Raw genomic sequence first — 10,525 nt, 5'->3', positions numbered from 1 at the left:
TACAAAATTACAAATAAAAAGTAAATTAATCAAATTACACTACATTCGAAAGTTCATCATACAATTTAACAATTTTGACACTTTTTTATTGTTCAAGGATACTAATTTAATTGTGTGCTGTAAAAACATTTTATGAAAGATAAGTGGAATAATTGGAAATCATTCATTAACATGCCACCATTTGAACATTGACATAAGCATTTTTCTCAAAATGGAAAGTAGTGATTTCTTTTCAATCTAGAAGTTTGTCCATTGGAGAATTACCTAAAGGATAGAGCAGAAAATGAGTTGGTCATGCAGCAATGACATTATGTGATGGTGTGCCAACAGAAAAGAAGAGAAAGTTGATTCAATTTCATTAAATTTTCAATTTCAAAATGATTCATGGTCAAATGCAAACACACAGTCAAATTACATGAAACACCTTCTTTAATCGATTTCCTTTCTGAAGCAGTTCATTGAGTAAGAGTCTAACTGTTGATCCTGAACCCTGAACTATCTTCCTCAACAACATTTACAAGACCAATGGAAACCACATAATTACTCACTTGCACTGCGGTCTTTGCAAGTGTTTAAGCTTCTCCAAGTCCAAATGTCAAATGGCCAAAACCCCGAACCTACTTTTGAGTAATTTCGCTCAATTTTTCCTATTTCAGCTAAATCAGAAAAAAAAAAAAAAATTTTTTTTCAAATTTTAAGTATGTAAACTAAATCAGCTAAATGTGCCACTTTAAAGGAGTAGTTCACTTTAAATTGAAAAGTATCCCATGATTTACTCGCCCTCAAGACATCCTAGCTGCATATGACTTTCTTCTTCCAGACGAAAACAATCAGAGTTATATTAATAAACACCCTGACGCCATCAGTAAGTGATGTAAGCTTCAGTATCAGTATGAAGATCATAAAAGTGCATCTATCCATCAAAAACGAACTCCACACGTTGCCAGGGGGTTAATAAAGGCCCTCTGAAGCAAAATGAGTTTGTGTAAGAAAAATATTCATATTTAACACGCTACAAAGTAAAATTCTAGCTTCTATCTTCACATACTGTATATTGTAAGCCACAAAATTGTATAATTTATTTGTCTTACCAAGACCAGACTTCAGTTTGCATATTATACAACAAACAGATGATGCATGTCAAAGATTTAAAAATCGTTGTTCTTTTGAGAATGTTGTTATCCTAACAAATTATATTGTAAAAAATCACTGACAAACAAATGTTGTCAGTAATTTTTATCACCTTTGTTATTCTTTGAATTGAGCTATTTATTTTGTCTTTATAACGGCATTAAATGGCATTAAAGAGTATTACTGTTTATATGTTGTTGTTGTTGTTGTAGGTCTTGAGGGCACCAGTGATTCCAAACTGAACAGCCTCTGGTCAATGTCTATGTGTTCCTGTTGGTAAAAAGCAAAACTCCAGACTTACGTCAACATTTATAATTGGGTAATACAAGTTTAATTCACATGCCAAACATAACATTATGAGTCAGCCTGGGCGGCAAATGTTGAGTTTAGGTTTATCGAGATATAGAGAAGCTGTTTGGAGAAAAGCAGCCCTGACATAGCTTGATCTGCAGGGTCTTCTTTGGGCTGCCACTGCTTTTCAAAATTAGTTCTCCCTCTAAATGTAATATGGTGTAAATTCCACCATAATCTCCTTTGAGTTGGGGCCTCAGCACCTGATCAAAGAGTTTTGAAACAAAGGTTTCAACAGTGCCTTTGTTTTTATTTATTACAAATTATTTATTTGCATATTTATAAAGTATCATAATCATAGGTATTAATATTCAACTTGTAGATTTCCATTAATTTGACTTATTGCTAGTTAACCATTGTACTTTTTATAATAAACAAGAAAAACAAGCAGTGATAAAAAGCCTAAATAGTAAACATTTAAAAGTGAGATAAATAAGGTAAATAAGAAAGCAGGTGTCAAGATGTTTTTATTAACTAGAATCTGTTTTCCTATACTTACATTTACTTAGTTCTTGTGTAAACAGGATCTCCAGATGGAATGTCAACACTTCGAATCACTAAGTTTGGCTATTTTTAGTAGCTAGTAATGCATGTCTAATTTCAGTGACGCCGCCTTGATGTTTGGATCATTGAGTTTGTTGACCGTTTTATATCCCCACTGATCATCATCCAATGAGGTGAGCTTTCATCTGCTGCCAGCCAAATATCAACAGATGCCAAAATGATGATGATGATGATTTCTAACTGTACCAGAAGTGAGAGTGTTTCCTTCACTTTCACAAGGATGACATTTATTCTCACTCACACCGTGGAAGAGGAAAGCATGAGGAACAATCTTAATTTTATCAAAGTTCTTTTAAAGGATCTGCCATGTTTTAGTTAGATCAGAAGATTTTTGATACACTTTCAGTGAACTGGGGTTTTTCCACATAATGTCTGATAGCTGGAAAACATGCGAAACATAACTCAAGCGAACACTTTTTTCATACTTTTACTTTACTTTTACCTTTTTTTTGCTAATATTACCTTTAAATGGTGAAAGGTCATTCGATAGTTTGGAGTTTGAAGTCGTTAAAGTTATGTCAGGCATACTTACTTCTGGTCAAAGTTGTTTACAATCCGACCAAGAGTAGGAATGTCCACACAATCTGTGACTCTGCACTTCGAGTCAAAAGAAAAGCAGAAAGAGTCCACTAAGTGGCGCCACATTGAGTTCTTCATTGAGAACACAAAGAATTTGGTGTAAACAACATGAACGCATGGATCATCCTGCCTGTATCAATGGTTCAGGCTGCTGGTGGTGTAATGGTTTAGGGGATATTTTCTTGGCACACTTTGTGCCTCTTAGTACCAATAATTGAGCATCGTTTTAACGCCACAGTCTTGTTGCTAACCATGTCCATCCCTTTATGACCACAGTGTTTCTATCTTCTGATGGCTACTTCCAGCAGGATAACACACCACATCACAAAGCTCAAATCATCTCAAACTGGTTTCTTGATCATGACATTGAGTTCACTAAACTCAGATGTTCTCACAGTCACCAGATCTCGACCAAATAGAGCAGCTTTGGGAAGTGGAGGAACGGGAGATCTGCGTGATGCTATTATGTCAGTATGGACCAAATACTCTGAGGAATGTTTCCAGCACCTTATTGAATCTATGACACAAAGAATTAAGGCAGTTCTGAAGGCAAAATTGTAAAACCCTGTACTAGCAAGGTATACCTAATAAAGTGGCCAGTGATTTTCCTATCTAAGGAGAGCTTTCTATTAGATCAAAGTTTGCTCATGGAGAGATACGGCAACACTGTTTGACATTCGGTTTGGTCCTGTGAAGATCTGCATGGCAGTTTTTTTTTAAGTCGATACAGTCATGTGTAACCTTTACTGTCTAAAATTATAACATCACTGAAAGCTTTTGCGATCATCATCAATTTGTATCCTTTTTTTCTTAAAGTTACACTACCAGTCAAAAGTTTTGGATCGGTACAATTCTTTATGTTTTTAAAAGAAGTCTCTTCTGCCAAGGTTGCATTTATTTGATTAAAAAAAAAAAACGATAATTTATATGTGAATATATATATATATATATATATATATATATACTAAAATGTAAATTATTCCTGTGATGCAAAGCTGAATTTTCAGCATCATTACTCCAGTCCTCAGTGTCACATGATCCTTTAGAAATCAGTATAATATCATGATTTGATGCTCAAGAAACATTTATGATTATTATCAATGTTGAAAACAGTTATTTACATATTTGTTTCAGGATTCTTTGATGAATAGAAAGTTCAAAAGGACAACATTTATCTGAAATAGAAAGCTTTTGTAACATTAAACACTACAGTTCAAAAGTTTGGGGTCAGTAAGAATTTTTATTTTATTTTTTGGGGGGACAGAAATAAAAGAAATCAATATTTTTATTAATCAAGGATGAATTAAATTGATCAAAATTTACAGTAAAGACATTTATAATGTTACAAAAGATTCTACTTCAAATAAATTCTGTTCTTTTGAACTTTCTATTCATCAAAAAATCCTGATTTTTTATACAACTGTTTTCAACATTGCTAATAATAATGAATGTTTTTTCAAACAAATTCATCAAAATTCGCATATCAGAATGATTTCTGAAGGATCATGTGACACTGAAGACTAGAGTAATGTTGCTGAAAATTCAGCTTTGATCAGCTTTTTTTTTTATTTTAACAGGAATAAAAAAAAAAAATTCTGATCACAGGAATAAATAACAGTTATTTTAAATTGCATAATATTTAACAATATGACTTTTTTCAAAAACATGAAAAATCTTAACAATCCAAAACTTTTGACTGGTAGTGTATGTCTGTTGAATAGTCTGTATTTATTTTCAGTACTCTTAGCCGCATTTTGACTTTTTTTCAGTATGCTACATGGAAAGCGATTTCTACCAGAAAGACTCGGGAGAATAAATACTGTGACAATTATCCATTTATTAGCAACCCAGCAAGCAATAAAGTTCTTTGGCGTAGGCCCCGTCCGTAGCTCGCAATCTGAGGGTCCGGACTCTGCATATCCTGCCTGAAGATCAAGGCAGGGGCGCAGCCGAACCCCGTGAGGTATGGAAGGGACCATCCTGGTGGTGGTGAGGAGGATGGAGGGAAGGATTCAATTTGGAGGAGGTGGGGAGGATGGTGGTGAATTGAAGCGTCAGCATCTGCGAACTCAAACATGAGTAAGTACCGATCTTTTATACCACAAGTGTTGTAATGTGATTGGATAAAAAGTATAGTGACGTAACAATTAAGTCTTCCTGGCAGAACTTAATGCTAGAGCTTTCATTTCTGCAATTTCTCTTTTGTTTGTTTAAAATGAAACCCAACATCTGCATAAATCTTGTTTTCTTTCTTGTCAGTAATGTTAACAATGTGCCAGAGTTCTCAAATAAATACAAATACCCATACATCACTGTTCAAAATAAACCACCTTTTGCATTTTTGCCTGTAAAAGGCCTTCTTATATCCTCCCTTTTGACTTTTTTTGACCCACATGCGTGTGTTTTTGTGCATTACTGTAATTTCATCTTGAAATAAAACCCAAACACAAAGTTTGCCAAGCAGAAGCATTTTATTTGTTCAAGTTGGAAGCAAGATTAATTTTGAAACGCATTTGATCTGCATACTGATTTTCAAAACAATATAGTAGATCTTAATAGAGAATCACATGGGAAAGAAGTGATTGTTACTGCACAACTGTTAGATCTCTCTTTAAGGCAGACAGCGTGCGTCTATGGGAGTGTCTCCTTCCCCATTACAAGCATAACACTCATTCTCATCACAGCGGAAAAGAGGAACACGAGCCGCAATCTGCTTAAACTTAGTTTTAAGATCTTTTTTAATGTCAAACTTCCAGAAATCCTTGAAGACAAAAGCTTTAATTCCATCATGTTCTTTCCAGTTCTCCAGAGCATTTATAATGTTGTGATTGCCTGTCGCATCCAGACATGTGTCAAAACAGGGAGATTCAAAGGTGTAGAAAACGGAGCAGCCGTCTTTTCTTTTATTCAAAAGTTTGCTCATGGGTGAGTTGTCAGCAGGATTCAGCAGGAGAGACTCTGAATGCATGTTGTATTGTTTCTTTTTACTAATTACAACTTTCCTAGTTCCTGCAGCGATGAGATCTGCACCTTGGTAAAGTGCGTTTGTTTCATCATCAATAGCATTTTTCACATTCATAGCATTCTCCTGAGTCAGGAAGGTGTCCAGATTGAAGTTCTGTTGACACTGATCCTTCGGCACATTGATGGCGGTGGCGTACTGACGGGGATGTCCATCTGTATCGACTCTCTTATAGCTGGAAAACAGTAAACAAGATCAAGTATTGACTAATTACACACTCCCATGTTTTCAATCCATGACATTTTGACCTTACTTCCACTGGAGACAGACTTACTTCTGCTCAATGAAGTTAATAATACGGGCAAGAGTCTTGATGTCCACAGTGTCAACACTTTCTGTCCAGTTGGGAAGCAGAAAGAGCAGCAGGAGTCCACTCAGAAACACACTGAACTTCTAAAGTCACAAAACAGCACACACACACACACACACACACACACACACACACACACACACACACACACACACACACACACACACACACACACACACACACACACACACACACACACACACACACACACACACACACACACACACACACACACACAGAAAAACAAAATAAATTGGTAAATATCATGTGTATAGATCATTAATAGAAAAACAAGCCCATTCAAAGGGACCTGCACATACTACCTCTCAAACACAACTTCTAATAATAATAATTGCTAGTAAATCTTGAATGTGACTGACCATGTTTGTTGTTTCAAATCTTCAAGCCCAGATATGCTCTGAGAGTCTTCAAATACGAAGGAGTGATAAGAGTGAAAAAGGAAGGGGAGATTATTATGAGTCTGGACCAGCCCTCTTCTTATCCAAAAAAAAAAATGACTACCTCAAAATTACTAAGAAAACTGCCATAATCACTGACTTTCACAATCTTGAGTAATGCCATTAGCCTTTTTTGTTTGTATTGCTCAATAACAGATATAGGCGGAGGGTGTGTAAGGTTGGGCAAGGTTAGCCTTCTACGCATGGGCGTCAGTTTGGTTTGAAATGTGCTGGGGACAGAGACCCATTCGGAAGTGCATTTTCAGAAGTGCTGGGTACAATGACGCATTCATTTTTTTTTCTCTTTCGCTCAGGTCATGTTTTGAAAGACGATGTCCTGTAGCTTACTAATGTAAATGAATAAAAAATGTATACAAAAATGTGATGATGTCCGAAGTTTTCAAAAAGCATTAGACATATGACCCACTATTCTGCTTCATAAGTACCGTGTTGACAATACGACGTGGTTTAATGATTACCAAATTTCTCTCTCATATTGCTCCTCATAACCACTAAAAACGGTCAAAAAATCGAACCAAAAGTCAAATTATTATGGACGTTATCTGACATTAAGCGTTTCTGCTTCACATTTTCAGCAGGGTAGCGGAGCGGCTCTGGGTTGACTCCCCTCGGTTCTCATGGGCTTTATATATAAGCCCTAACGTGAAAAAGCTTTATAGTTTAATGTAGGCTACCTAAACAATGATCACCAAATTTCTCTCTCATGTTGCTCCTCATAACCACTGAAAACTGTAAAAAAAACTAACCCAAAGTCCAATTATTATGGACGTTAAGTTAAAAGTGATGGGTACAAAATGACTCATGACGAAATCTGGTGGGTACGCGTTCCCACCATCCCCACCGAAATCGACGCCTATGCTTCTACGGACTTGAGACTCGTATGGAATTTTCTCACTCAAAGCACTGACTGCTGCTTCTGATGCTTCTAACTGCTTTTAGAGGGAAGAGCTGCCCATAACTGCTGGTCCAGGATCAGTTTTCTCCGTAATAATTGCAGATCTGGTTTTTGCGCTTTTGAGAGCGTCAAAGGTTTCTATTTACGTGTTTTGCAGCGATGTAGCCTATCACAAACAAATCTGTTGATTTCTTGAGAGCAATGGCCAATCAGACATGTTTAGACATGTTAGAATCTACTCATCGCTCTAGAGTTTCTGAGTTCTGCACACTCGTAAATCTGGCAGCACTACGTCATATGGCACAGCTGTGCTTCAAGCGACTCGAGTTCAAGTCCAGGCTCGAGGTTCGGGCTTCTCAAGCCAGCATCAAAGTTTGTTTACAAACTTTAGCCTCTAGTTGATATTTGCTGTACTATTGAAAATTGTCCTTTTTCACTGTGTGTAATTTTGTAAAGTCTCGTAACATTTTAGTTAAAAAAAAAAGTTAAAAGAAGAAACAAGTAGCCTAGGAGAAAGTAGAAACAGGAATAAAAATATTCTTAGTAAATATGTAATTCCAAGTCAATAAATTGCTGGTGCTGCAGGTGCTAGAGAGCTCAAGAGGACAGATGAAATGGATATTTACCTTTAGGCCTAAGGGCCAATTAAAAACAGTTTAATTTTATAAATGATAAATTACTAGGGGAGTTTGGGGCATGTCAGTGAGAAGCAGTATAAATTAGCCTACTTGTCAAGCAGATAACTCTTAAACATGTGAATCGGGTTAAAAGTGAATGATTCACACTTCAAACATAGGAAATACAGAAGGCTAGTTTATTTTTAGTGTTGACAATACACAATGACATATTCAAAAAAGAAATGGCCTTAAATAAGAAAATTTGGTAACACTTTAAATTAAGGTTCCCTTTGTAAAGGGTTAAAAATGTATTAGTTAAGTAAGGGATAGTACATCCAGCTGGTTGTTATCTCAGAATAAACCTAGGCATGGTGATCAGCCTGAATGGGGTTTATTCTGAGATAACAACCAGCTAGATGTACATTATCCAGCTTATTACACTGCTAATTACCACATAAGTAAATAATTAGACATGAAATATTGTTCTGTCATGACAGCTCTCGGAGTGATTGGCATGGCAATGGTATGACAATGTTGTATTATTGGTCTTGGTGGAATAGATCTGCTACGCTGCTGCTGCTGTAGGTTATTGCTGCTGTAGAGCAAGTACGGGACTTGCGACTGCCAATACATACACGACACACAGCTGTGAGCAAGTAAGACATGCTGCTGCTGTACAATATAGCATACATGAATTACCCCCAACAGAGCAGGTGATATGATATTTGACAATACAATACAAGGTGAGTGTACTGTACGTAAAAAAATCCCCCAACCCCAGCAGATCTATCGCCAAAGCATATGTACTGCTGCTGCTGCTCCAAAGAGCCATAGGAACGTGTGTATGCTATCTATGTGTGCCTGGCCCTTTAGTTTTGAGTATGAGAAATGGGGCATATGCTTGGTCTAGGCCGGGGGTCGGCAACCCGCGGCTCTTAAGCGCCGCCCTAGTGGCTCCCTGGAGCTTTTTCAAAAATATGAAAAAAAAAAAAAAAATTGTTTTAATTAGGGCTGGGGGAATTAACACGTTAATCTTTGCAATTAATTTGACTCGTTTAAAATGATTTTCTGTTGTGGCTGCTATTGAGAAGGCCGAGAATATGCCGTCCCGCCTCTCCGTGTTCGGCGATCAGGTTTCATTCTCGCGCAGCTCTCATGAGCGGGTCTTTTCCGCTCAGTGTGTGCGGCACGCTCTCCGTTCCATGTGTGTGTGTGTGTGTCGGCGCGCTCTGTCGTTAACGGCCCAGCAGCGCGCTCTTCGTTCTGTGTGTGTGTATGTGTGTGTGTGTGTGTGTGTGTGTGTGTGTGTGTGTGTCATTAAAATCATGCGCTTCAATCATGTACAGAGCACTGGAAAAGTAAAGTCCACTCAAATAACGTGAAATTTCTCTGTAGACTTCTGTTTGCTGAGCTGGTATAGTCATGCTGGGCAACAATGGTAAAATGACCTGCTCTGATCACATGCTCTGGTAATAATAGCTTTGTACTATATTTTATTTTGATAATTAGTAAAAATAATAATAATAAAAAAAATAATAATCTGTTAAATTGATTATTTTGATTGATTATTGAAAAAATAATAATATATTGATATATTGAGGTTTAATATTATTTTAATATAGGGCTATTTTCTGTTCCTTTTTTTCCTGTGTTGTTTAATTTAATTAGGTGATTCTAAGTTTAAATATTGATGATTACAAGCTTGAGGGAAACGCAATTAATTGCAATTACATTAAAATTATAATGGAAGTTAAACTTAAAGCACCATCGTACATCGCTCATTATGTATTTGTAGCCTACTTATCATTTTGATACTAGGGGGCTAATAAAGCTAATATAGACACTTACAGCATGTGTTGCCTTCATTATAAGGCTTATATAAGGCTTTTCATTTTTTGCGGCTCCAAGCAGATTATTATTTTTTTTTTTGGTCCAATATGGCTCTTTCAACATTTTAGGTTGCCGACCCCTGGTCTAGGCGGACTAGATCTGCCTACCCAGTATTACCCCAAGCAGATTTAGCCGTTAGACATGTGGGCATGCCATGAGGTGCAAATAAGGCACGTGAAGCATCTCGCAGTGTATGTGTACTAGTGTACACCTACCCCCCCCCCCCTTTTTTTTTTTTTCTAAGGGGTGTACTTATAGTGACTTACCAATGTGGTATTCTTCATGTGCCTACATACCAGTGTATACGTGCCACTAAACTAAGTAGTTTGGGCTGTAAGCTTGGCTCTATAGTGGCCTGTGACTATGTGTCCCTGGGCCTGCTTTGCCGAATGTCTTGACTCATGTTGGCCTTTGACTATGTGTACCTGGGCTACCATGCCGAATGGCTTAAATATGACTATTTGTGTTTGAGCCAAAAGCTCAAAACATATCCAATTAGAAGAACACACATTATGTGTGGCTTTAACAATTTTTTTACTCACGTTATAAATGCTTAATAAATGTATTTATTCACACTCCTTTAACTCAAAACCAGATTCTTGATTTATTTCATGATGCAGCTAAACTTGACTAAAAATGTACGGTAACACTTTACAATAACGTTCATTAGTTAACATTAGTAGAAAC

General features: G+C 36.7%; 1 protein-coding gene across 1 annotated transcript; it reads right to left on the bottom strand.

The window, feature by feature from the left end:
- Nucleotides 1-5,080: 5,080 nt before the first annotated feature.
- Nucleotides 5,081-6,401, bottom strand: LOC308694077 (uncharacterized protein). The gene is made up of 3 exons (XM_081371336.1): nucleotides 6,338-6,401; nucleotides 5,922-6,040; nucleotides 5,081-5,822 (listed from the first exon to the last, which is right to left on the bottom strand). Exons 1-3 carry the CDS (start codon nucleotides 6,338-6,340, stop codon nucleotides 5,237-5,239), a joined length of 708 nt encoding a protein of 235 aa, XP_081227462.1. The 5' UTR covers nucleotides 6,341-6,401; the 3' UTR covers nucleotides 5,081-5,236.
- Between the last annotated feature and the right edge of the window lie 4,124 nt (nucleotides 6,402-10,525).

This window comes from Scardinius erythrophthalmus (assembly GCF_964197995.2).
Source record: "Scardinius erythrophthalmus genome assembly, chromosome: 7".
Lineage (NCBI taxonomy): Eukaryota > Metazoa > Chordata > Actinopteri > Cypriniformes > Leuciscidae > Scardinius > Scardinius erythrophthalmus.
Note: the sequence above shows the minus strand (reverse complement) of the source record. Positions and strands in the feature narration are given on the sequence as shown.

Excerpts from the sequence above, each read along its gene's own strand:
- LOC308694077 (XM_081371336.1), bottom strand. Across the intron at positions 5,823-5,921 it reads ATTAACTTCATTGAGCAGAA|CTATAAGAGAGTCGATACAG; the intron begins GTAAGTCTGTCT and ends ACTGTTTTCCAG.